At 56.8% G+C, this 24,810-nt stretch overlaps 1 protein-coding gene across 4 annotated transcripts in view; it reads left to right on the top strand.

The window, feature by feature from the left end:
• RGS12 (regulator of G protein signaling 12) overlaps nt 1-24,810 on the top strand; it is a 118,212-nt gene that overhangs the window by 22,332 nt on the left and 71,070 nt on the right. For 2 of the 4 annotated variants that reach the window (XM_043447659.1, XM_043447662.1), the window contains exons 3-5: nt 1,919-2,067; nt 2,635-4,578; nt 18,859-18,975. In XM_043447659.1, coding sequence (XP_043303594.1) covers nt 1,919-2,067; nt 2,635-4,578; nt 18,859-18,975 — 2,210 coding nt within the window. The remainder of the gene's footprint in view (nt 1-1,918; nt 2,068-2,634; nt 4,579-18,858; nt 18,976-24,810) is intronic. The other 2 variants (XM_043447660.1, XM_043447661.1) reach the window with 1 other exon arrangement.

The raw sequence follows: 24,810 nt of genomic DNA, 5'->3' as shown, positions 1-24,810 counted from the left end.
GTGCATCTGGGGTGTGTGTGTGTGTCCCCGAGGGGTGTCTGGGGGAGGCGGTGCCTGGCGGGTGTTGGTGTCAGCAGCCAGGGTGGTGGCTGGCGCTCCCTGCTGGGAAAGGCTGGCGTTGGGGGTGGGTGTGAGGGGCAGGGCTCTGCTGGTGGTCTCCTCCCAGCACCGCTCCGCTTCCTCTAGGAAGCCCTTTGTGTGGGGAGGGGGAAGCCTAGAGCAGCAGGTTCAAGCCCACCTCTGATGCTGAGCAGTTCTGCAGCTGAAGACAAGTTACTTCTTTGTGCCTCTGTTTCCTCATCTGCAAAATGGGAATAACAATCGTTACCTACCTAATAGAGACATCTTACACACACGCCTTCCCAAGTATAAAGTCCCCAGAACAGCGCTGCCAGGAGTCCAGAATCTGCCACTGGGTGGGAGGGGGAGTGGAGCGCAGCCCGTGTGGGGGAGGGGCTGCTCCCTCCCGGAGGCCCCCAGGGGCCCACACCCCACCTTCCAGGCCCAGCGCTCTGCTCTCTGCTGCCCTCACCAAGGCCTCTGTCTGACTCCCAGCTCCTGCCTCCCTCTGACGAGGACCCTGTGGTCATCTGCCACCCCCCCCAACCCCGTGAATCCAGGGGGACCTCCCTCCCGGGACCCTTCCCCTCATCACATCTGCAGGGTCCCCTTGGCCTTGTGAGTTGACAGGTTCCAGGGATCTGGGGCGGGCTTCAGCCCACACCCCTGGAGGAGATCCAGTAGGAAGAGTGAAGGACAGTGCATGGTACACTCTGATACACGCATTTTTACTGATGGATGTTAATTCCAGTCATCATATTTAAGTGACTAATTTGGCATCACTTAGATATTAAATAATATGGTCATTTAGGGCTTCCCTCATAGCTCAGTAGGTAAAGAATCTGCCTGCAATGCAGGTGACCCCGTTTCGATCCCTGCGTCAGGAAGATCCGCTGGAGAAGGGATAGGCCACCCACTCCAGTATTCTTGGGCTTCCCTTGTAGCTCAGCTGGTAAAGAATTCACCTGCAATGCAAGAGACCTGGGTTTGATTCCTGGGTTGGGAAGATCCCCGGATAAGGCAAAGGCTATCCACTCCAGTATTCTGGCCTGGAGAATTCCATGAACTTTATGTATAGTCCATGGGGTCCCAAAGAGTTGGACACGACTGAGCGACTTTCACTTTCACTTTAGAAATAAATTACTCTGTGTTCATCATAAAACAATTAAACACACACCCTGCAGACCGCTGTCCCGTCGTCCTTGAAGCTGCGCCTGTGGCTGTGTGATGACAGGCTTCCCGTGCTGCCCAGCTGTCGCCCTGTTTGGTGAGGGTGCGTCAGTTACTCTGTGTTAGCCTTCTGTTACTGGAAGCTGTTTCCCAACTCCTGAGAATTTCTTCTGACAATGTTAAAACAATTGTTTAAAAAACATACACTCTTTAAGAAAACATGTTCTATCACATCCTGGATCTTCACAGTATAATCTACTCAGTGTGCTGCTTTTGGAAGTGATCTTTAAAGGGTTTTGTGAGGAGAGCGTCCTCCCAGCGGGCCTGACTGCCGTCCTCCGAGAGGCCCATGTGCGGGGCTGGCCTTGGGCTGGCGTCCAGGAGCTGGGGTGTCGGCAGGGCCCCCAGCAGCCCCACTGATGGGGGCTCTCTGTGCCTCCCTGCTGTGTCTGCGCTCACACCCTTCTCCCTGGGGCTGGATTGAGTGCCTGCCCCGCAGAGGGGCCCTCGGGCCGGCCCCCAGTAAGAACCCCGGCTCTGAGTCTGTGACAGGCTTTCCTGGGGACACGTGTCTCTGTGGGTCCGTGTGTGTCCTCGGGACGGGGTTCTGGAAGCTGGCGCCCGTCTCCCCTGGACCCCACCCCCCTCCCCCACTGGACCTTCTCCCATCGCTAGTTCTGCTTCGCAGCTTTTCGCTGGGATGGATCAGAGCTGAGAGGACGAATGTGCCGAGTCCTGCCTGTCCTGCTGGAACCCGGGGTGGCCTTGGGGACCCCGACCGGGTTTGTTTCTGCTGACAACCAGTTCTTTTCACTGTGCAGTCGTCCCCCTGGGACAGTTAAGTACAGATTCCTGCTCTCCTCGCTTCTCCCGTCTGTTCCGCGGGGTGGCCTCCATCCCGCAGGACTTTTTTCTGGCCGGTGTGTTTTCCCAGCACCAGGCCTTGTTCAAAATCAATGACTGCAGAGAGGGCGGGGGACGTGAGGGAAAACCAGCCCACACCCCTCCCCGGGGGCGGACTTGGTGTGGACGGCAGTGGTGATCAAAGACAGGCTGGACTAGGGACGCCGCTCAGCCCTGGGCTCTGCAGCACACCCCCGGGGCGGGGCAGGGGCCCGCTGGAGCGCCGGGGGTCCGGGGCGCGCCTCTGGGCGTCCAGACCCGAGGGGGCAGCATCTGCTGGAGTCCTGTGCTCCTCAGACCGGGGGTGGGGCGGGCCGAGGAGGGGGTCGGAAGGACAGCAGGCCTGCCCCTGAAGGGGGCCCCTTGGGCTGCACAGCGACCGCGCCCCTTCTGTGCGTTTACCCTGCGGCGGCTGCGCCGTGAGCTGTGCCTTCGTGTTTAAGCAAGCACGCTGCGCAGGGTGCGATCTTCAACAACCAGCTCTCTCTTCTTCCTCCGCAGGGCGCCCCTCCGAGGAGACCGGGCTGGCTGCCGGCAGCCTCGCGCCATGTGCCGGCCGGCGGGGTGAGCGATGCACGGGGCGCGGCGGACATGTTCCGAGCGGGGGACCCGGCGCCCGCGCGCCTGCGCAGCGTGGAGGTGGCCCGGGGCCGGGCCGGCTACGGCTTCACGCTCTCCGGCCAGGCGCCCTGCGTGCTCAGCTGCGTCCTCAGGGGCAGCCCCGCCGACCTCGTGGGCCTCCGCGCCGGCGACCAGATCCTCACCGTCAACGAGATCAACGTGAAGAAGGCGTCCCACGAAGACGTGGTGAAGCTAATCGGGAAGTGCTCTGGGGTCCTGCACATGGTGATCGCGGAGGGCGGCGGCCACCTGGAGTCCTGCTCCAGTGACGAAGAAGTCGGCTTTTACGAAGGAAAAGGCTGGCTGAAGCCCAAACTCGACTCTAAGGCCTTAGGAATAAACAGGGCAGAGCGAGTCGTTGAGGAAATGCAGTCAGGAGGGATTTTCAACATGATCTTTGAAAACCCTGGCCTTCGAGCCAGCAGCTCGGAGCCCCTGAAGCTGAAACAGAGGTCGCTTTCAGAGTCGGCCGCCGGCCGGTGTGACCTTGCACACGAGAGTGCAAGTAATCCACATCCCAGCCTGCCTTCTAAGGAGGAGACGCCCAAAGCGGGGAACCACGGTTCTGCTTTCAGTGCGGGGCTGGAGGCTCCTGAGGACTTTGGGCTGGATGCAAGCATTCTCAACGTGGCCATGGTCGTGGGCTACCTGGGCTCCATCGAGCTGCCGTCCACCGGCTGCAGCCTGGAGTCGGACAGCGTGCAGGCCATCCGGGGCTGCCTGCGGCGCCTTCGGGCTGAGCAGAAGATCCACTCGCTGGTGACCATGAAGGTCATGCACGACTGCGTGCAGCTGTGCACGGACAAGGCGGCTGTGCTGGCCCGCTACCCGGCCGAGAGGCTGGCCTTCAGCGCCGTGTGCCCGGACGACCGGCGGTTTTTCGGGCTGGTGACCATGCAGGCGGGTGATGATGGGAGCCTGGCACAGGAGGAGGACGGCGTCCTGCGGACGTCCTGCCACGTGTTCATGGTGGACCCCGACCTGTTCAGCCACAAGATCCACCAGGGCATCGCCCGGCGCTTCGGGTTTGAGTGCACGGCCGACCCCGACACCAACGGCTGCCTGGAGTTCCCCGCGTCCTCGCTGCCCGTGCTGCAGTTCATCTCGGTGCTCTACCGGGACATGGGCGAGCTGATCGAGGGCGTGCGGGCCCGGGCCTTCGCTGACGGGGATGCCGACGCCCACCAGAACACCAGCACGAGCAGCAACAGCGACAGCGGCATCGGGAACTTCAGCCCCGAGGACAGGAGCAGCCGCGTGCTCGTGGTGGACCTGGGCGCCGCCTCCAGCAGGCACGGCCCTGGCGGCGGCGCCTGGGAGGGCGCGGGCGGGAGGGGCCCCCAGCCCTGGGCCGCCCCCTGGAACGGGGCCTTCTGCCTCGACCCCGAGGGGGCCCCGTTCGAGGCCGCCCCGCAGGCTGACAGGTGCCGGGACCTCGGCAAGCACCTGGGGCCTGCTCCGCACGCGGAGGGCCCCCCGGCCCCCCTGAGGTGTCCGGCCCCGCCTTCCCGGAGGGGCGCCGCGGGCCCTGGCGGTGGCTCTGGCCAGCGGTGGCTCCCGGTCCACGTGCTGCAGGAGTGGCAGTGCGGGCACGTCAGCGACCAGGAGTCTTACACCGACTCCACGGATGGCTGGTCCAGCATCAACTGCGGCACGCTGCCCCCGCCCATGAGCAAGATTCCCGCCGACCGCTACCGCGTGGAGGGCAGCCCGGCCCAGCCCCCGCCCAGCACCCAGCGGAGGGACTGGGCCAGGAAGGCCCTCGGCGTGCAGAACATCTTCGGCCCCCATCGAAGTGTTAGGAAGACCAAGGAAGACAAAAAGGTGAGGCTGGAGGGAGGGCTGGGGAGGCGAGCGTGGTTCCTGACTCGGTCAGTTACCTGCGTGGCTCGCTCCCCCGTGCCCGCTTCCTCCCGCCTGGCCCAGGTGGCCTCTGGTGGCTTCACAGCACCTCCCTCGGGTTCAGCCGGGCTCTGGGTGGGGCCCAGGTGGGACAGGTGGTGGTGGAGGGGCGGTGAGCACCTGGTTAGGGTAAGGCCCTCCTCCCTGCTTCCCACCCTTTCCTGCTGTGGTGGGTGCCATGGGGGCAAATTCTGGATGCTCAGCCTATTCCCTTTGGGACGGGGAGCTTCCCCGAGGCGTTTCCTCCACCCAGGAGGTGCTGCTATGAGAAAACACCAGCTGAAGTCGGCTGCAGACAGCTCAGGACAGGCTTGGAATACACAGTCCAAGTGTGAGTCCCTTAGTCGTGCCCAGCTCTTTGCCACCCCATGGACTGTAGCCTGCCAGGCTCCTCTGTCCATGAGATTTCCTAGGCAAGTACTGGAGTGGGCTACCATTTCGTCCTCCAGGGGTCTTTCCGAGCCAGGGATCAAACCTGCCAAAATTGGCAGGCGGGTTCTGTACCATCTGAGCCAGACCGGGCCCCCAGCAGGTGCTGGCGGGAGGGCTGAGACACGGGGTGCCGGCTGGAACAAGGGGGGCTGGCTCGCAGCTCAGATGGTTTGAGAGGAACTGTTCTCAGAGGACCTTTGTGATTTAAAGTATCTTTTCTGTGTTTGTTCGCACCTTTGTTCCCAGAAGCTGAAAATCCCGGGAGAAGCCCCAGAAGGGGTTGGCTGGTCGGGTTGGGGCAGAGTAGAGGAGGGGCTGGGCTGTGGAGTCTGAGGCTGTCCTCCTCGCGACCTGACCCCTTCCCAGGTCTGGTGGGATACACATGAAAGAAAACTTAGAGACAGAGGAGAGTCTCTCAGGGTTTCCCCTCCCACGACGACCGGGTGACCCTCTGCTGTGTCTGAGCACAGACCTGTGCTTCCGTAAACACAGCTGTGATCACAGGGCCTGACCACGTTCCCACAGTGGCCGGGCTCGGGGGTTCTGCCCCCGAGGGCCCCTCCCCCAGTTCCCCGGGTCTGAGCTGCCTGGCCAGGGTCTCCTTCCCACCCGCTCCCGCTGGGCCACCTGTGGCGTGGACGGGTGGGCGGCAGCTTCCGCTTGGGCTTCCCTGTTGGGTAGGGGGGTGCTGGGGAGGGGAGGCCCCGGAAGGTGGCCAAAGCGTTATCTGAAGTACAGGCGTTGGCCCTCTCTCTGAGTACGTACCCCGCGAGTGGGTTCTCCCCATGGCCGCTGTGTCGGGGAACCTCACAGTGACTGGACGCAGGGTGTCTGTCTGTCCGGTGGACGGCAGTGCGCCTCACGTCTGTCCACTGGGTGGGAGTGCCCATCGGCCCCGTCCAGCTCCATGCGGTCTCAGGCTCCTCAGGGGCGGGGGTCTGACCTCAGGGACCCCCGGACCATGGGTGCTCTGTGCCCCTGCAGGCCGCTGACTGGTCCTCCAGGGGCCAAGGACTTGTCTGAGGTCAGCTGTCAGGATGAAGCAGGTTCATGGTTCAAACCTTTCTTCTTTCTGTTTTTCAAAAGACTGTCTTTTAGAGCCGTTTTAGGTTTATAATGAAAGTGAGGGGAAGGCACAGAAAGGCAGCTCTGTCCTCAAAGGTGCACAGCCTCCCCCACCCCTGTCCCCGTTCCCCCCCAAGGGACCTTTGTCACCATCAGCAGACCTGACTCCACAGTTTCTGCTAGGGTCATTCGTGTGTGTTCTGCGGGCTTGCACAAATGTATAAGGACGTGTACTCACCGTTGTGGATCACGCAGAGTGGTTTTCACGGCCTTAAACATGCTCCATGCTCTGCCTGCTCCCCCCGCCCTTCTGTCAGCTCCTGGTCATCACTCAGGCTTTCACCGTCTCCACTGTTCCGCTCTTTCAGAATGCCAGCATGGCACACGGCTATGGCCTTTTCAGATTGGCTTCCTTCGCTTAGCCTTGTCTTTTCATGGCTCGTTAGCTCATTTTCCTTTAGCAGTAACAACATTCCATTGTCTGGAGGCATCACGGTGTATTTATCCATTCCCCACTTGAAGGACAGTTTGGTTGCTTCCAGGTTCTGGCAGCTCTGAATAAAACTGATCTAAACATCTGTGTGCAGGTTTTCGTGTGGGTGTAAGTTTTCAACTTCTGTGCGTAAGCTCCAAGGGAGGGACATTGCTGAATTGTGGGCTCAGAGTGTGTGCTGCTTTGTAAGAAAGTATCTTCCAAAGTGGCTGCACCATTTTGCATTTCTGCCAGCAATGATGAAAAGTGTCTGTCGCTTCACGTTCTGGCCCCAATTGCATGTGAGTGTTCAGCGTTTTGCCATTCTGACACTCGTGTAGTGGTATCTCATTGTCTTAACTTGTATCTCCCTGAAGACATGTGATGTTGAATGTCTCTTCCTATACTTACTTATCGTGTGTGTATCTTTGGCGAGCTGTCTGCTAAGATCTTTGGCCCATTTTTTATCAGGTTGTTTGGCCACACTGCATGGCATATGGGGTCCTAGTTTCTCTCGACCAGGGATCAGACCCGTGCCCTCTGCACTGAACGTGTGAAGTCTTAACCGCTGGGCTGCCAGGGGAGCCCTGAGTCCTGGATTGTGTGTTTTCTTACCGTTGAGTTTTTAGAGTTCTTTGTTTGTTTTGGATAATAGGCCTTCACACAGACTAAAAACTCTTCATTTTGATGAAGTCCAGCAGCTTACCAGTTCTTTCTTTCATGGATCGTGTCTTTGGTGCTGTACCAAACACGTCGCTGAATCCACGGTCTTCCAGGTTTCCTCCTGTGCTGTCTTCTAGGAGCTTTTTGATTTTTTGTTTTACACTGACGTCTGTGATCCACTTGGAGTTAATTTTCTGAAGGGTGTGAGGTCTGTGTCTAGATTCAGTTTTTGGCTGTGGATGCCTGTTGTTCCAGCACCCTTTGTAGAAAAGACGGTCATTGTTCTCTTGTATTATCTTTGACCCTTTGTCAGAGATCAGTGGTCTGTACTTAGGAGGGTCTTGGACTTCTTTTTAATGTTCTTTCACCTTGAACAAAAATGTAGTGAAAACGAAGGCGTTGGCAGTTACTACAGTGTAAACTGTGACAGAAGAACGAAGCCCTTGGCACGGAAGGGAGGTCTCCCGTGCTGGGGAGTGGCGACATAGCGTTTGCTTTATCTCCTTGTTTGACCTGAATGGGGATGCTGTGAGCTCATCATCTTACTGATGAGAGTAGGGTTTATGCGCATCCAGCGACTTGCCAGTAGTCAGGTGGCGTTCGTCCTGCGATGCGACGGACACACAATTTATCTAAGTAGTAATAAATTGTAGTCAGTGGTACAGTAATAAATTAGTAATAGGTTGTACCTTGCTGCATCCCAGCTCCAGTCTCTGGAAGTGTATCCATTGCTCTTTGCTAAGTGGGTTCTCCTCATTTTAGCACAGTCTAACCCCACGGCCCCAGCTGGAGTGGCAGAGGCTTCCAGGGTCCTAAGCTGGGGCTCCCGGTGTCCCTCCTGGCCTGGCCTGAGCTGGCGTGAGGCTTGTCTGCATCAGCAGAGGACAGGCCAGGAAGGGATGGAGGCCGGAAGTGCCAGGAACGCCAAGAGGAAGAGGCGTTAGGCGTGGGAGGGAGCGAGGCCAGAGATGGTGGAAGGTTGGGTAGGTGGGTCTGGAATTGCCGTCAGCCTCTCTCCGTGGAGCCTGTGGCTTCAGTGTCTTACCCTGTGCAGAACCAGGCTGTGTCCGTCAGGATCCGGCTGGGAGACAGAAAACACGCCTACGAGTTGAACGGGGAGAAGTTATCAGGAAGAACCAGGCCAGAGCTGGCTCACCGCCTCGGAGTGCGAGTGGAACCCTGCGGAGGAAGCAGCAGAGGGGGTGAAGGCAGAGACTTAGAGCCTAGAGGGCAGGCCCGCGGGCGGCGGGCTGCTGGGCGGCGCTGGCTGCCGGGGAGCAGGCTGCCCCCGGGCGATGGCCTCGGGAGAATGTGGCCCTGACGGCCCCGCGGGAACCAGCACGGCCCTGCAGGCAGAGTGCTGTCCCGCGGCCCAGCTCCAGCATCCAAGACGGTGCTGAGTGCCTGGTGCTGAGAGGGAGCGCCTGGGACGCCGGCCCCGCCCCTCCGGCCCGGCTGGCCCCGCCCCGCCCCTGCGCCCTCTGCGGCCCTCCCTGCAACCCCGTCCCCACGCAGCATCTTTGTGTCTGCTAGGTTCCTGCACGGGCTTTTCCGAGCGAATTCGGTCCAGGGCCTTCCTCGTTGTATGTGACCTCGGGGCCTTGGCATGTTTCACTTAGAGCTGAGTGGCTGACTGCGCAGAGGTTCCGCCGCGTGCCTGGAGCTGGTCATTCTCGGTCTTCGCGGAGGGGCCCAGTGCGCGTGGCGCCTCCACCACTCAGACGGGCACCTGTCACCTGCCTGGGCCTTCGCTCCTGATGGGCCGGCTCTGCCCTGCCGCACAGCCCTCGGGCAGGCACGGCCCTCCAGGGCCCCGAGGGAGCTCTGCATGCCCCAGGGGACTTCTCACCAGCGTTTCCTTTTCAGCCCCTCCGGCTGTGCCCCTGAGCGGGTAGCCTGTGGCCAGTGGGGGCAAGCAGGCCTGACCCCAGGCTGGGAGGGGCCCCGGAGGGGCGCGCGCTGTCTCTCTCTTCCCTCCCCCCTCTGGTGCTCATGACTGCTTCCATGTCATGCTCAACAGCTCTTTGTGTTAAATGTTCCCGTCGGAACTCCTGGCACACAGACTTTCTATTCTGTCTGCGCGAAGGAAGCCAGCTGTTACCAGGACTCTTAACACCGCGTTCGGTCACCAGTTGGTCCCCAAGCCCCATCACCTCTGTGTCCAGATGGTCCTCTCTTCATTATGCGCCTTTACCTGGGCTCTATCCTGTGTACCCTGCCTCAGTCCAGATCTTGGCTTTCTGGGACCCCTTTCTGCTGTGAGGCCTGGAGGGAAGGCATTTTCTAACTCTTGCCTGTGCAGGTGAACACCTCTCCAGGTGTCCGGAGGCCAGTGTCAGGTCAGCCGTCCCAGAGGGGCTCTCGGGGGACGCAGGAGGGGAGGCTTTCAAGGGTGAGTCATTTCCAAACTGGCAGAAGTGGTCGTCACTGAAACTTTTTTGATTGAATAAAACGTGCTTGTTGACAATGGCGTGAAGAATGATGTATTTTCGTACGGTAGGCCACATGCGCTCATTTACAAGTGATGGGTTTCAGTCTGTTACACAGGCCTTTGTATGGCCTGAACCCTCAGGGCTGTGCTGTCCCCTGGTCGGCCTGGGTGGGCTGCCCAGGGCCGGCACGGAGGCTCCCTCTTCATCAGGATCCGTGTTCCTCCTTCCTGTTGTTTCCATGGTCCCACGTGTGCCTGCACATGAACTTGAGGTTGAAGACAGCCGCTCCGCAGGGGTGAGACAGCGTCTGTCCACGTTCCAGCCTGCAGGAGGATGGGGGGGAGCGGAGGTGGTCTGCAGGAGGGGGGCAGGGGGCGATGGGGGCCCAGCAGAAGCTGCGGGGACCCTCTTTCTGCTCCTCGTGGGCCCGGCCTCATCATGGGGATACACCTGCTGCAGGGGAGGGGGGTGTGCAGCCAGGTGGGAGGTGGGTGGGGTGGAGAGTCACCCGTGGGGACAGCCCAGGGAGCGGGCAAGCTGGTCACACGTGCACATTTAATATGGCCCCGCTTTTGTTTAAGGCATTTCAATACCCCCCAAATAAACCTATGCATTTTAAAGTGTACACATGTTTTTATGTAAACATATAGAAGAAATGAAAAGGAAACACTTCAAACGCATAATACTAGTTACCCAGGGCAGTAAGTGAAAACTGGGAAGGGTCCAGACCACTAGAATTTTATTTTTTTGTTGTTTTGATTTTTTATTATGGGAATCTGAACATGTTTTACTCAACTAAAAAGAACGCATTTGAAGAAAAAACTTAAAATTATGTTAGTAATTCTTTATTAAGATCAAAGTGAGGATTGGTGCTGGAAGCCTTATCGGTATTTCTGCGGCTTTGCTAAGGAAAGGCTCATCCGTCCTCCCGCGAGGACAGTATCGGATTCAACAGACTGACCTCTCTTCTAGTACAATGAGAGGAAGTTTTAAAATAGACTGTAAAAAAAAAAACATCTAGAGAATACTAAAAAGGCTGGGCGAGGCCTGGTGATTTAACTGCCTCTGAAAAGAGCGGCTTTGATCTTCCACCCTTGTAAACAGCGCCCTTGCTCAGTAACACCTGGCTCTCAGAGTCGGTGGTGGAGGAAGCTGAGGATGATGGGGAGAGTCAGCTGGTCTGGGAGATAACAGGGCCCGCCCCGCCCGCCTGCCGGTGGAGGTGCCCTGCCCTGGGACGGACGCAGGGACGTGGGGACTCGGGGACGGCACTCCGGGACGGGACACGGGGACGCCGGGATGGGACGCGTAGACGCCGGGATGGGATGCGGGGACGCTGGGGCGTGGGGATGCGGGGACACCCACTGGGATGGGAAGCGTGGACGCCGGGATGGGACATGGGGACGCCAGGATGAGACGCGGGGACGCCAGAACAGGATGCGACGTGGGGACGCCGGGATGGGACGCCGGGATGTGGGGATGCAGGGGTGCCGGGACGCAGGGACGCCGGGATGCCTGGACGCCGGGACGGGATGCAGGGACGCCGGGATGGGATGCCGGGACTTGGGGATGCAGGGGTGCTAGGACGCAGGGACGCCGGGATGCCTGGATGCTGGGACGGGATGCAGGGACGCCGGGATGAGATGCCGGGACATGGGGACGCAGGAACGCCGGGACGGGATGCGTGGATGCTGGGACGGGATACGGGGACGTTGGGATGGGACGCCGGGATGTGGGGATGTGGGGACGACGGGATGGGGTGCGTGGACACTGGGAGGGGACTTGGGGATGCCGGGATGGGACGCTGGGACATGGGGACGCAGGGATGGCACGTGGGATGGCATGCCTGGGGACGCAGGGACGCGGGGACGCTGGGACGTGATGTGGGGATGCCGGGATGGGACGCGAGGACGCAGGGATGGCACGCGGGGACGGCATGCCGGCACGTGGGGTCGCGGGGGGTGTGGGGGCGGGACACCGGGACAGCATGCTGGGATGGGACGCCGGGCCCCTTGGCTCTCTGTGCTAGCTCGCTCTGCAGGAGGCGGTCCTTCTGACCACCTGCACCCCATGCTCCCCCGGGGGGAAGCGCTCGGCCCCTCCTGGACCCGGCGGGGCAGGGCTTCCAGAGGAGCTGAACACTGTGTGGAGTGCAGAGGGGAGGACACTCAGGTGAAGGAGGTGGGCAGCAAGGGAGCGGGGACGTAGTAGGGCCACTGCTTCCCGTCCTTGGCTTTAGACAGTTGCCAGGAAAAGGGAGAATGTTCCCAGCTAAGTGGCCACCACGTTCCTGCCAGAATCAGAAGGGTTTGAAGTGCTTGAATCCCGTATTGATTAGTTTTGCTGTTTCTTAAGCTTTAAATGGCTTTATAAGACAGTGTTCTGTAACTTGTTTTCTAATAAGCCATGTCACTTCAAAGACTTCTCCATGATATTATCTTCACCTGCAGTTCATCATTTTAGCTATATAATAACCCATCGTATGAGTATACCACCAGCACTACCGCGCACGCGCACACACACACACACACACTCACACACACTTACTCGCCCACACACACACACACACACACACTCTCACACACACACACACTTACCCACACACACACACACACACTCACACACCCCCCCACACACACACACTCACACACACACTCACCCCCCACACACACACTCAAACACACACAGCCATTAACAGAATGACAGACGATGCTTTGGTGAGCATTCTTGCACACATCTCCAGCTGTGAATTGAAGGCCTTTCTCAGGGTCTGTCCAAAGAATGGGAGGGCTGCTCTGTAGCAGGGCCGAGTGTTAAGCCTCTGGTCTCTGTGCCTTCGTGCCGACGGTAGCCGGGTCCCCGGAGCAGGCGCGGATGGAATCACTGACGGACGGTGCTGCCAGTGTTGTGGCTCCTGGTGCCCAGTCCTTGCCCCAGACCGAAGCAGTGAGACCCGTACCCGGTGTCACCCTGCACGCCCCCCAGACAGGGGTCCAGGAGCCTCTACCCGTGCCGCCCCTTCCCCTCCCGAGAGAGGAGGGAAGCCTCTACGCTGCGCACGGCCTCTCTGCGCCCAGGGGAGAGTCCAGGCCTTCTGCTCAGCCGTTAGTCCAGGTAGGTCTCCAGGAGGAACACAAGACCAGCTCTCTCGGGAGGTGTCTGAGGCCACGCTCCTCCGAAATGTCCTGGAGTTCTCACCATCTGTTCCGTCCTAGTTTAACCGCTGAGTCCCACAACTTGGAGGCTTTTCGTCCAGGTTCCAAGCTCAGTAAAATTTGCTCACAATGCCCTCACCACGCAGAAGCAGGCGGTTTTCCCAACAGCCCTGCACCCGCTCCTCTAAGCTCAGATTGCCCCGCGTGCTTGCTGAAACTTGCCTTTGTGAGGCTCCTCCACTTTCCGTTAACCTGTGTTATCTTGTGGCTTTAGTTTGCATTCCCTGATCACAAAGATGTGATTTCCTCTTTGTTGAGGGGCCTCCTGAAAACTTGGCCCGTTGTTCTGTTGGGTTGTCTTCTCCGATGGGCAGGAGTCACAGACTCTGGCTGTTAACCTCTGCCGATCACGCACAGTCCCGGAACGCCCTCTCGGTGTTCCCCATGCAGTGTCACCTTGATGAACAGACGTTCTTGCCGTTGATGTTGTCCAGCTTGTCCGCCTTTCTCTTGCATTTCTCTTCTCATGAATGTGATTTAACACATTCCCTACTACCCTGACCTCTGAAAGATTTTCTCCTTTTCTTCCCCCTAACATTTTATGGAGGTGATTTTTGTGTGTGGCATAAGGTGGGTGACAAGTTAATTTTTTCCTCTGTGTGGACAACCAGTCGGAAGCACTGAATTCACGTTCTCAGGAGGCCCAGCGGTGCCATGTGCCACGTATCCACGTACGTGTGGGTCTCGATTCTCTGACCTCCTCTGTCAGTGCCCCGGCCACCCTTCTCTTTCAGAATTGTAGCTTTGTGTCTGATATGCCTGATCTGATCTTGGCATTGCTTGAGCCTTCCTCTTTTATGCAGAGTTTATAATCAGCTAATAAATTCTCCAAAAAAATTGCTATTGATTGTTTAATTGGGACAGCATCTCCAGGAAGAAATATCCTATACCCTATCCTATCCGTGAAAGTGGTACCTCTCGCCATGTGTTTAGATTTTCTTTCAGTAAAATCGTATACCTTCATAAATACCTTCATAAACATTGTTGACTACTTTGGTTCTTAGATTATTTGACCAGACTGATTTCTAGATACCTTATATGATTTGTTACTATTATAAGTGGTACATACATAAAAATTGTACATGACATCATTTGTGATATTCAAAAGTACAGTGGATTTGCTTCTTTCTATGTACCGCTGCCTTGTCAGGATTACTTCTGTTCCTACTTGTTAATACTTGGCATCATGAATGGGTGTTGAATTTTAGCCTTTCTTTTTTGGTTCTTTTGTACTCATTGAGACAATCAAATGGGCTTCCTCCTTAAAAATGCTAATATAATATCAGTATATTATACTGATAGAGTTTAAATATTGAACCCGGCTTACATTCCCGAGATAAGCCTGACTTCTGCTTGTCTTTTTATTCACTGCAGGTTTGGCTTGCTAGTATTCTTGCAGGATTTTTGCATCCGTACTTTAGAGTGAGACTGTCTTGCACTTTCCCCTTCTCTCATTGTTTAGTTTTGGTGTCAAGTTTATCCTAACCTCACGAAGTCATAAAACCAATGGTAGCATTTTTCTCCACCTTTCCTCCCTTTCTTCTCATTTTGGCATATTGAATCTTTTATTTAAAAACCTCCGCTGGAGGTGAAATCTGTTTTATCTGTTATACATGGCTACACAAGCCTTCTCTGAGTCAGCATTTTCTGTCTTTAATAAACTTTTCCATTTTTTCATGTTTTAGGATTGTTACTATGAGTGGCAGGTAGTTGGATGTTTACCCTGATGCAATTTGATGTTTTGAGACTCAGGAGTAAGACTGGAGTAAATTGGCGAATTTAGTCCATTTATGTTTATTGAGATCACTGCCATGTAGGGTCTTGGTTCCATGACGTTGCTGTGTGCTGCCTGTAAGTCTGTTTTTCCTAGGCTTCTCCTTTCCTGCCTGTTGGTATGTTTTGTTTTCAAGGCTGTTGTTGGCTTTCTTGCTTCCTTCATCACCTCCTTTATTGGCTTGGAAGTTCTGCCACACACCGTTTTTCTGTCTTTTGAACAAGTCTCTGTTTTCACTCTTGATGACTGCCTGTCTCTTAGACATTATTGAATAAACAGGCATATTCCTTAATTTTCTGTCTTGATTTGACTGACCTTTTGTACACATTCTAACTGTTGCTTCTTGACCCACAAACAGGTTTCTCAGGAGGCAGGTACGATGGTCAGGTATTCCCATCTCTTCAAGAATTTTCTGCAGGTAGAGCCTGGTGCTGGGAAAGGTTGAAGGCGAAAGGAGAAGGAGGTGGCAGGAGAATGAGATAGAGAGGTTGGATGGCATCACCAACTCAATGGACGTGAATTTGAGCCAAGTCCTCGAGATGGTGAAGGACCTGGGCAGCCTGGCGTGCTGCAGTCCCGGGGGTCGCCAAGAGTCGGACCGAATGAGTGACTGAACGACAGGAAACACATTTGCCCTTTTCTTTGTTGAGCAGGAGACCCAGTCTCTGCTTCTTCCTCAAGAGGGTGATTCGCAGTGAAGAGGGGCCCTCCCTCAGCTCACACATCTCCTGAGTCACCTCTGCATGTTTGTCCAGGGCTGTGTTGGAAGTGGATTTCTGTTGATTCTAAAACTGATTGGATGTTGGGCTTAGGCTTCTTCCTGACGGCGGAGTTTGTAGGAGCCGGACCTCACGAGCTGTGCTGGCCGCTCGGCTCTCGTCTCTCAGCTCCGGGGCCTGCTCCTGTGCCGGGCTCGGGACGGGCTCTGCGCCCTCCCCCTGGCCAGCTGGGTTGCCGCCCGGCTCTGGTCGCAGTGGCTGGGGGCTGCAGTGCTCCCCGCTGCCCGCGTCCAGCGTGCGGTTCCCCGCCTCCCGGGGCCTCTCTGCCCAACACCAGCCGTCGCCCGTGCCCCCGAAGGCCCGAGTCCAAGGCTGGGGTCCTGCCGCGCCTGCCGCTCCCCTGCCCGCAGGCTCAGACAGCTCCTCTTCCGTGCCACCCCGGCCTCCTGGCATCGTGGGTCCCTTTTGCCCGCTCCGTTCTCTGGGGCCCAGCTGGCGGTTCTTTACGGGGATGCTCTGTGAGGCAGTCGGGGTGGCTTTGCTTTCTGACTGGACGCTGCCTGATTGGGCAGGAGGAACGTCAGCTGGAAACCTTGCTCCTCAGAATCTCCTGGGAAAGCTTCAGCTGACCTGGCCTCCATTGGAAGCTAGACGGCCCCGTGCGCTGGGGTTTGTTCCGTAAGTGCTCATGGAGCGCCCGCCGCATGCCCGGCACTGTCCAGCGGGGACCCGGCCCTGCCCCACTGGGGTGTCTTCACCCTTCAGTCGGGCGTTCCTGCTTCTGATCGTCGAGACGAGAGCTGGGTTTGACCCCGAGCGGGCCCGTCTCTGGTTGCGGCTCCTCACCTGCAGGCTGAGGAGGCTGGACAGACTGGGCTGGGTCACCATGTGGGCTCTGGGAGGCCTCTCCGTGGGCAGTGGGCAGTGGGTTCTGCCCTCACCCTGTCGGCTGTCTCCCTTCTCTGGGCCTCGTCTTGGGGGGACGAGACGGTGGCCCTCGGGGACCGTGCTGAGGTCACCAAGCCTCAGCTGAGACCGGGGCGGCCCTTGATCCGCAGGGTGAAGAGCGGGCTATGCAGAGAGCGGGCCCGCGGGCCTTGCCGTGACCGCTGCTGTGTGTCAGTAGTTGTGTCTGGGAGAGCCGGTGGTGCGGCGCCAGGCCGGCGGGGCTCTTCCAGCAGTTTGTTAACGCCCGGAGCTCGTCCCCGTCACGCCCGGGGTGGGGGGCGGAGAGGGCAGCGACTCTGGCGTCACGGAGAGCTGCAGCTCCTCCTGCTGCTGAGGCTGCCCCGCGGGGTCCGCTCGGGCCTTCCCTGACGTCCCAGTCCAACTCCAGCCTGTGCACAACCAGTGTAGACGCTGCGAGGACCCCTGGCCCCCGGTTATTTTGCCCTCCCGTTTTCCCCAAGCTGGTGTTCCCGAAGGGACCACGGAGAGAGGACAGATGCTGCAGCCCCTGCTGGGGAGGTGGGCGCGCTGGGGGCCTGTGGTTCCAGGACCGCCTCACCTGGGGTGGTGGGCGCTGTTTATGGAAAACGCCTGAAGGAGGCTTGCGAAAGGGTGCTCTGTACTGGGGTGGGGGGGCCCAGGGGCGGAGGGGGCGGCATGGGTCTGCAAAGGGGTCGCTGGATTCCAGTACGTCTCACACACAGACTCAGCCCGAGGCATATTTTTTGAAAAAGACATTAGACAAATATTGCTCAAGAATATGTCAGTAACTTGCTGGCAAGGCCCAACAGTGAGCCAGGGTGCTGCTGGGGGTGGGAGAGGGGGGTGGGCGGAGGAGGAAGGGACTTCGGGACGAAGGGAAGAGCCCGTGAGGGTCCGTCAGTGTCTCAGAGTCCCCCCTGGGCCGGCCCGAATGCCCGTCTCCTGGAGCAGAAGCGCAGTTGGAACCCCAGGCTCACCCCTGGTTGGTGGGTGGGGGAGGGTCTTGGAGACCCGGCCCTGAGCACACTCGGACTGGCGCAGGGCTGGTGCAGGCCTTTCCTCGGCCTCTGAGAGGCAGCGTGGTGGCTCCCAGGCCCGTCTGGGGACAAGGAGGTCTCTGGGCAACTTGGCTCCTTAGAGGCCGAGCTCCCGCCCCACGCGGCTCACCCCTGCACGGCTCCACGGCTCGCTTTCAGGGTGACGCTCCCGGGGCCTCGGGGGTCTGGCTCTGGCCTGGCACCCTCACGGCCTGCTTCCTGTCCCCCGCTGCCCTGAGGCCTGTGCACCGCAGTCCCGTGGGCATCGCATCGCCCAGGGACCTCGGCGGGCAGGCTGGCAGCACAGCCCCGCCCGGGGTGGACGCGCAGAGATGAGGACGCGCTTGCGGGGACGTGTGCGCGCCTGGGCTCTTGCTGGGACGTGGGGGCTGAGGAGCGCGTGGTGACGCGTCACTGCGCCGGGGACCCCCTCACTGCCGGTGCTGACGCGTTTGAGGGGTCCCGGTCGTCACTGCGTTTCCTCTCCCTGAGTCAGCTCCGTCTTCCCTCTGCCTCTGTCTCCCTCCCTCCTTCCCTCTCTTTCCTGTTAGTTCAGGATTTTCCTCGCTCAAGCTTACACGCTGTGCTCCAGGTGGCTTTTCTGAACCTCTGCTACTCACGTGTCTGCAGCACGGCCGTGCGTGGACCTCTGTCCCTGGCAGAGGTGCGTTCAGCAGGGCATGGGCATGTCTACAAGGTTGGCGGTGCAGAAGCTCAGCCCAGAGAGCTTCACAAGGAAGTGCTGCATGTTTTGTCTTTCCGCGAGATGCCCTGGGTCCCTCCGCAGGTGCGGAGCGGAGAACCCGAGGTCTCGGAGTGTTTAGAAACTTGCAACTTCTTCTGCGCTTGAAACTGGTCACTTAGGATTTTGCGTACCCAGGAAATTGGAGATTTTCAGCTGTGATGCCTTTTATTTTTAAAATGTGATGGCTTATTTGCTGAACCACATTTGGGGAGACGTCTGGCATAATGGCAGTGAATTAATTCTGGTCATTTCCCAGAGAAAGAATGAGAAGTGTTAATGGTTGGTTGTTTCATGCCACGGGCTTGGTTTGGTCTTCAGACACCAGCTGAACGTCCTGAGACTCTTTAATTTCCTAAAATGCTTATAAAATTGTGTGAAAGCACAAACTTGTCGAAAACTAGTCTATGTTACTAATGACTTCCGCCACCTGCTTGAGCTTTCCCTGACATGTGCTCGTGTTTTGCCCTTGGCCGTGGACGTGGGGTTGAGGCTGGGGTCGTCCTCTGGACGCATAGCTGGAGGTGGCCCAGCGAGCACTCGGGGCCCCGGGTGACCTTTTCCAGCTTTGGGTTTTCGGTTGTGGTGACTCACGCACCATGAGATCGACCTGGACGCCCCGGAGGCCTCCCCTCCTCTCCGTCTCTCCAGGCGGCGCCCTGTGTCGGGCAGAACCAGCATCTTCTCCCAAGACGGTAACGGGTCTTTGTCTTTGTTTCAGGGCTCCAAGTTCGGGCGGGGCATTGGACTCGTGCCCCCGGCTCCGCGTGCCTCCAGCCGGAGGTCCTTCGGGAGGTCCCGGAGGCTGAGCATCACCCGCTCCCTCGATGATCTTGAGGTAACGTGACTTGAGCGTTTCTTCCTTTATTCTCCACGTTTTAAGGAATGATACAGCTGAATCTCCATTGACTCCCACCCTTCCCTTGCCCCCCCTTCCTCTCCCGTAGCCTTGATCTTCAAGGTGAGCGTCCATGCACGCCCAGCCCCTCCCCACCTCGTCCTTACCCACCCTGCCCGCCCTGACCCGTCTCCCCTGCTCCTCGGCCGATGCAGAGTCGTGATAAGTCCTGTGGTCTCTGCGTGCCGGACACGGTGTTCTAGACACACGAACCCTCAGGGGCCTGTCGTGACCTGTTACTCAGCCAAACTTGGGTCCGTTTGCCCGATGCACAGAAAAGCTCGTCCACGGACTCGGGCTGTGGGCAAGGACCGCACAGCCTTTACTGTGGCCCCGGACGAGGGGGGCGGGCAGCTCATGCTCAGGAGGCCCGGGCTCCTGCGGGCTCAGGGCAGGGGCTCACGGGGCACTTGATCAGCTCACGGGCAGCTCTCCGGCTGGTGGGTGGTGAGGTAACGAGGTGATGTTACGGGAATCTCAGCCATCCGCCTTCTGCTTCCAACTGGTCTGGGGTCTAGGTGTGTGGGGGCAGCACGCAGTTCACTTCTTCCTCCTGGCGAGGGTTTCAGTATCTGCAAAGCAGCTCAAGGACATGGCCCAGGATGTTATCGGCAGCCCTTGAGGAGAAACTAAAGGTCCTTGACTTTGTTTTATGGCTCAACTGTTACTATTTTGTCCTGCTTGACGGTTTTCTTTCGTTTTTGCGCTGTCTCACTTCTCTGGTTGAATCTGCCCTGCGGGACTGGGGGAGAGTCAAGAGGCGAGAGCTTTCCTGCAAACAGGAGGTGGGGGCGCAGGAGGGTGTGTCCCAGGAAGGCCTCTAGGGCTCCTGCCCCCTCTCATACCCGCTGTCAGAGATTTGGTTCTGAGCCACGGGTCCCAGTGTCACCTCGTGTGGCTCTTCTCTTTGATCTGTAACGCTGGGAAAGCGAATGGACTTCACTCCTTGAGCAGGTCTCGGTTTACAGAGAAGTTCAGCGGAAAGTACCGAGAGTTCCACGTGTATGCTGTGCTGGGCACATGATTTTTAGCTTCAGTTCAGAGCTTGCGTGGAGCCCACTCGGGTACGTGACTTTTAGCCTTAGTTCAGACTTGCGTGGAGGCCGCCCCTGGTGCCGTCATCCGGAAGGTCTGGCCGGATGGAGGAGGGCGCGCAGTCGCCATCACGGTGTCCCACGGAGCAGGCCCCCAGCCCTGAACCCCACGTGCTCCCGCTCACCGCTCCTGCTTGCCCTCAACCCTGGCGGCACGGTCCTTTTACTGGTTCATTTTGTGTGTTTTAAAATTTTACAGAGATGTAATTCTACTACATATCTTATTCTGCCAGTTTTTAAACACTGTTTCATGTTTTCAAGCTTTGCCTTGTAGCTTTAGTTTATTTTACTCGTTATGCAACATTTCACTATGAACGAATTTTATTCCACTCTGCTGCCGCCTGGCACTGCATGCAAGGTCGGGACCGTCTTCTCTGAACAGGCCATCCATGGACGGGGGGCGGCGGGGGTCCGTGTGCACACCCAGCACCCTGAGAGCCGTTCTGGGCATCTGGTGGCTGTGATGGGTGTGGCTGAGCCCACCCAGGGTCTGCTCACCAGCGGGACGTGTCCCCCCGGTCACTGATGCTTGGGACTGTCGAACTGAAATCTTCCTGTGTCAGTAAAATGCCAGCTCATTTTAATTTGCATTTCGCAGACTGTGAGTGAGGCTGAGCATCCATCATGGGCTCTTTGGCTATGAGTTTTCCCTTTTTTGAATTAATAATCTGTTCATGTCCTTCTAGTTTTTAAATTTTTATTTATTTTATTATCTTAAAAGTAGATTTTGTAGTAGTTCTTTACGTTTTGGGACACATCCTGTGTCAGATAAATGTTTTGAAAATATCTTTGTGACTTTTCTCTACCTTTGTTTACCTTTATTTAGGGCGTGTGTGTGTGTGTGTGTGTGTGTGTGTGTGTATTTTAATTGTGGTAGAACAGAACACTGAATTTACCATTTTAAGTGTCCGGTTGAAGGCAGTAAGCACGCATATCGTTTTGAACGTGCCCATGACTCAGTCAGTCCCCCTTCCTCCCAGCCCCTGGCACCCACCCTTGCCTGCTTTCTGCCTCCGGAAATTGACTTTTGTGTCTGGCTTATTTCACTTAGCGTAGCATCTTCACGGTTCACCCATGTAGCAGGTGTCAGAGTGTTTTTCCTTTTTGAGACTGAATAACGTTCCACTGTGTGGACGGACACTTTGTGTTTATCCATCCTTCTGACGATGGTCCCTGTGGTTGCTCCCATCTTTGATTAATGTGGCCAGTGGTTATGAATGCGAGCATGCAGCTGTCTATTTAAGCTCAGTGATGTTTTAAAAATAGACCACAAGATAATTTCTTACAAACTCAGTAATAGTTATCTGGAATAAATTGTCTGTGGGGTTTCTTTTTGCTTAAAACAGAAAGTTAATTTGTGTTCTGATGCAGAAGCTGGAATATTTGGCTGTTAGAGCTAGAAAGAGCCTGGACATGACCTCGTTGTCCAGATGAGAGGAGGGACTGATTCTGGAGGTCTTCAGGGGCGGGGGTGATGCAAGGTGGTCGGCGCTTGGTACTGGGCGGTGGGAACAGGAGCAGCTGTGGGACAGCTCCCTGAGGCCCCTAGGCGGGGACAGGCCTCAGGGCAGGGCCTCGGGGCTCTGGGGTCCTGAGAAGGGGGTCCCCACCGAGCCTGCATTCTCCCTTCCGGGGTTTGGCCAGGCATTGTTTCTGCATCGTCCTGGGAGAAGGGTCTCAGCAGGGGCCTGAGCCCCAGGGCCAGGAGCCAGCGGAGCGGCTTGGGGTGGCGCAAGGTCTGCTTCTGGACATGCTCCGTGGACCCTGTGGTCAGGGCCCACTCCTCTTCGCAATGAATGTCCAGGGTCCAGCCAGCATCCGTGTGCCTGACCGAGGGCCGGCTGCACACCCCTGCCCTTGCCCTCTGACTGTCCCGGGTTCACAGACGAGAACCCAGGTGCAGGGAGAGAGTTCTAAATTTAGGCCCCGGGCTGCGGAGCTCCCGGTCTCCGCCCGCTTCTGAAGCTCTTACTTTTGTCCCAGTGGTGCATGAGAGACGGGATTGAATCTTTGCGCCTTTCTGCTTGAAGACTTCAAAGTGTAGAAGTGACGTTGGTCAGGCTGTTTCTAAGGCAGCCTGTCTGTCTGTCCTTCCCTCTGCCCCACACCCTTTGGCAGGTGAGCTGGGCGGCCTCGGCCATCCTGTCCTGGCCTCCCAGCCTTGTTTGGCTCCTCTCCAGGGGCACTGGCTTTCACCTCTTGCCTCTGGGTCCTAAGCACCCTGGGCCTGTTAGAAGCCCCACCAGGGCTTCTGTGTCGGGTGCCGCCAGCCCGGCTCCTCCGCACAAGGCCAGGTTCAAGTCCACTTCCCAGGCCCTTAGGACTCCAGTGTCTTGGATTGGGTCTGCTGGGAGAGGCAGACAGAGGGCTGTCTAAACATGGGGGCAAGGAGGACGACCGGGGAAGATCTGCTCAGAAGATAAAACGGTGAAAGTATAGGTTAGTCCAAATGAGCGGTGACTGTGTAAAGCAAGAATAGCTGTGTTTGGTTTGAAAATACATGAAATTAAATTACAGCACGGCAGGCTGAAAGCTGGGAGGGGTGAATGGAGGTCAGGTGTTTCTGGGTACCCACTCCACTAGGAAGAGGATGAGGGGCGATCAGAATTCGATTTTTATGAGGTAAGGATGCACGTAATCTCCAGAGTAATGTAAGACAGTAATGAATGCACTTTACATTGACAGAAGGAAAACATGGGATAATGAAAAATATTAAATTTGAAAGAAGGTGAGCCGGGAAGAAAGGGGAGATACAGGGCAGAGAGCAGGAGGGACGGGCAGGCAGCCTCGTGGGGGGATTTCTGTCCAGCCGTTCCGTCCAGGGTTCCGTCCAGCCGAGTTGCTGTTGGGTCAGCGCTAATGGGGTCACATATCTCAGCTAGAAAGGAGAGACTGAGGTAGCATCAGAAACCTGGTCGTGCCGTTTACGAGGGGCATCCCTAGCACTTAGGAGACAAATGTGAGTGGAAGGACGGAGGAGGAGACGCCTGCAGTACTGATCGGAAGGGTGGAGGTGGAGCTGCAGTGATCTCACAGCTGTCTCCAGGCAGCGCACCCCTTAGACGGACGGGGAGCGTCATCATGGCAGGGCCGCAGGGAGCCGCCGTGGTAAGTTTCATGTGCATCCCGTTACACAGTCTCCACGCGTCTGCAGCAAAAACCCACAGAAGGAGGAGCAGAACTGGATGGGTCTGTCCTCGGCAGGGTTCACCCTCCCTGCTCAGTGACTGGCGCGGTCAGCAGGGAGAGCTCGGAGGGCCTGACCAGCATGACCCGCGGGACGGATGTGCGTGAGGCACCCAGCAGACGCGTTCCCCCCCCCCCCAGCCCCCCTGGCATGTGTAGTGAAGCTGACCGTGCGCTGGGCCGTAAGGCAGGTCTCAGCAGACGCGGACGTCTCTTCACTCAGAGCCTGTCCTTAGCCACAGACAGGTGTGGCAGAAACCAGCAACAAAGGCAAGGCGCCTCACACACGTCATGAGGTCCAGAGTTTAAAAGAGAAGCAGTTTGGAAATTAGCATATTTTGAATGATACGGAAAACACATCTAAGCCTGGGGGAGCAGTTAAAAGTGTACTCAGAGGAACAGTCATAGCTTTTCAGTGCCTGTGTTAGAAATGAAGAAAAGTGGGAAAGTCACATCAAAGCTTAGGAAAACAGCTATAACACAGACGCAAAGGCAGTACAAGCTGGACAATGATGAAACTAGAGTTAAATGAACGAAACAGAAAGCGAGCAAACATATCAACACAAGAATTGGTCAAGCTGGATTACTTCCCAGCTCATTGTACGAGGCCTCCAAAACCCTGAACCCAAACCTGGCAGACGCTTTAGAGGGAAGGGGAGTTACAGGACAGCTCACTGCTGAGAGAGGTGGAGGATCCTCAGCCACACACGTCACCTGGTGCAGCCGCTCACGTTTGTTCTAAGGACACAGTGTTTTTAACATTTGCAAATCAGTCATGTAATTTACCACATTAACAGAGTAAAGTAGAAAAATCATGTATCATCTTAACAGAAGCAGGAAGGACATTTGGTAAAATTCAATATCAGTTCATGGTTAAGAAAAAAAAAACCCTTAAAATAGGGATTAAAGGGGAACTTCCTTAATTTGATAAGGGTATAAAAAAAAAAAAACCTATAGCATGCTTCAGACTTAAGCTTTCCCTTTGAGATCAGGAATAAGGAAAGATATCTGTCACTGCCATTTCTATTTAAATGTTTTCTGCAAGTCCTGGTTAGTGTAGAACAACTGAGGTTTAAAAACTTGCAAAGGAAAATGACAATGTTATCATTCTCGAATGATGGGATTGTAACATGGAAAATCTGAAACAATCTATGGGTTCATTCTTAAAATTAATGAGTGATTTAGGAAGATTGCTGGATATATGGTCAATATACAGAAGTCAGCTGTGTGGGGACTTCCGTGGTGGTCCAGTGCAGGGGACGTGTGTTCTGTCCCTTGTGGCAGGGGAAGGACCATGCCACAGGGCAGCTAAGCCCGTGCACTGTGGAGCCTGTGCTCGGCGGCACGAGAAGCCTCTGCCATGAGTAGCCCGGGCACCACGATTAGAGAGTAGCCCCTGCTCGCTGCATCTAGAGAAGCCCGCGTGCAGCAAAGACCCTAACCTAAAAGAAGACCCTCAGTTAATTTAAAAATTTAAAAAGTCAGTTGTAGATAG

This window comes from Cervus canadensis, chromosome 26, assembly GCF_019320065.1.
Source record: "Cervus canadensis isolate Bull #8, Minnesota chromosome 26, ASM1932006v1, whole genome shotgun sequence".
Lineage (NCBI taxonomy): Eukaryota > Metazoa > Chordata > Mammalia > Artiodactyla > Cervidae > Cervus > Cervus canadensis.
Note: the sequence above shows the minus strand (reverse complement) of the source record. Positions and strands in the feature narration are given on the sequence as shown.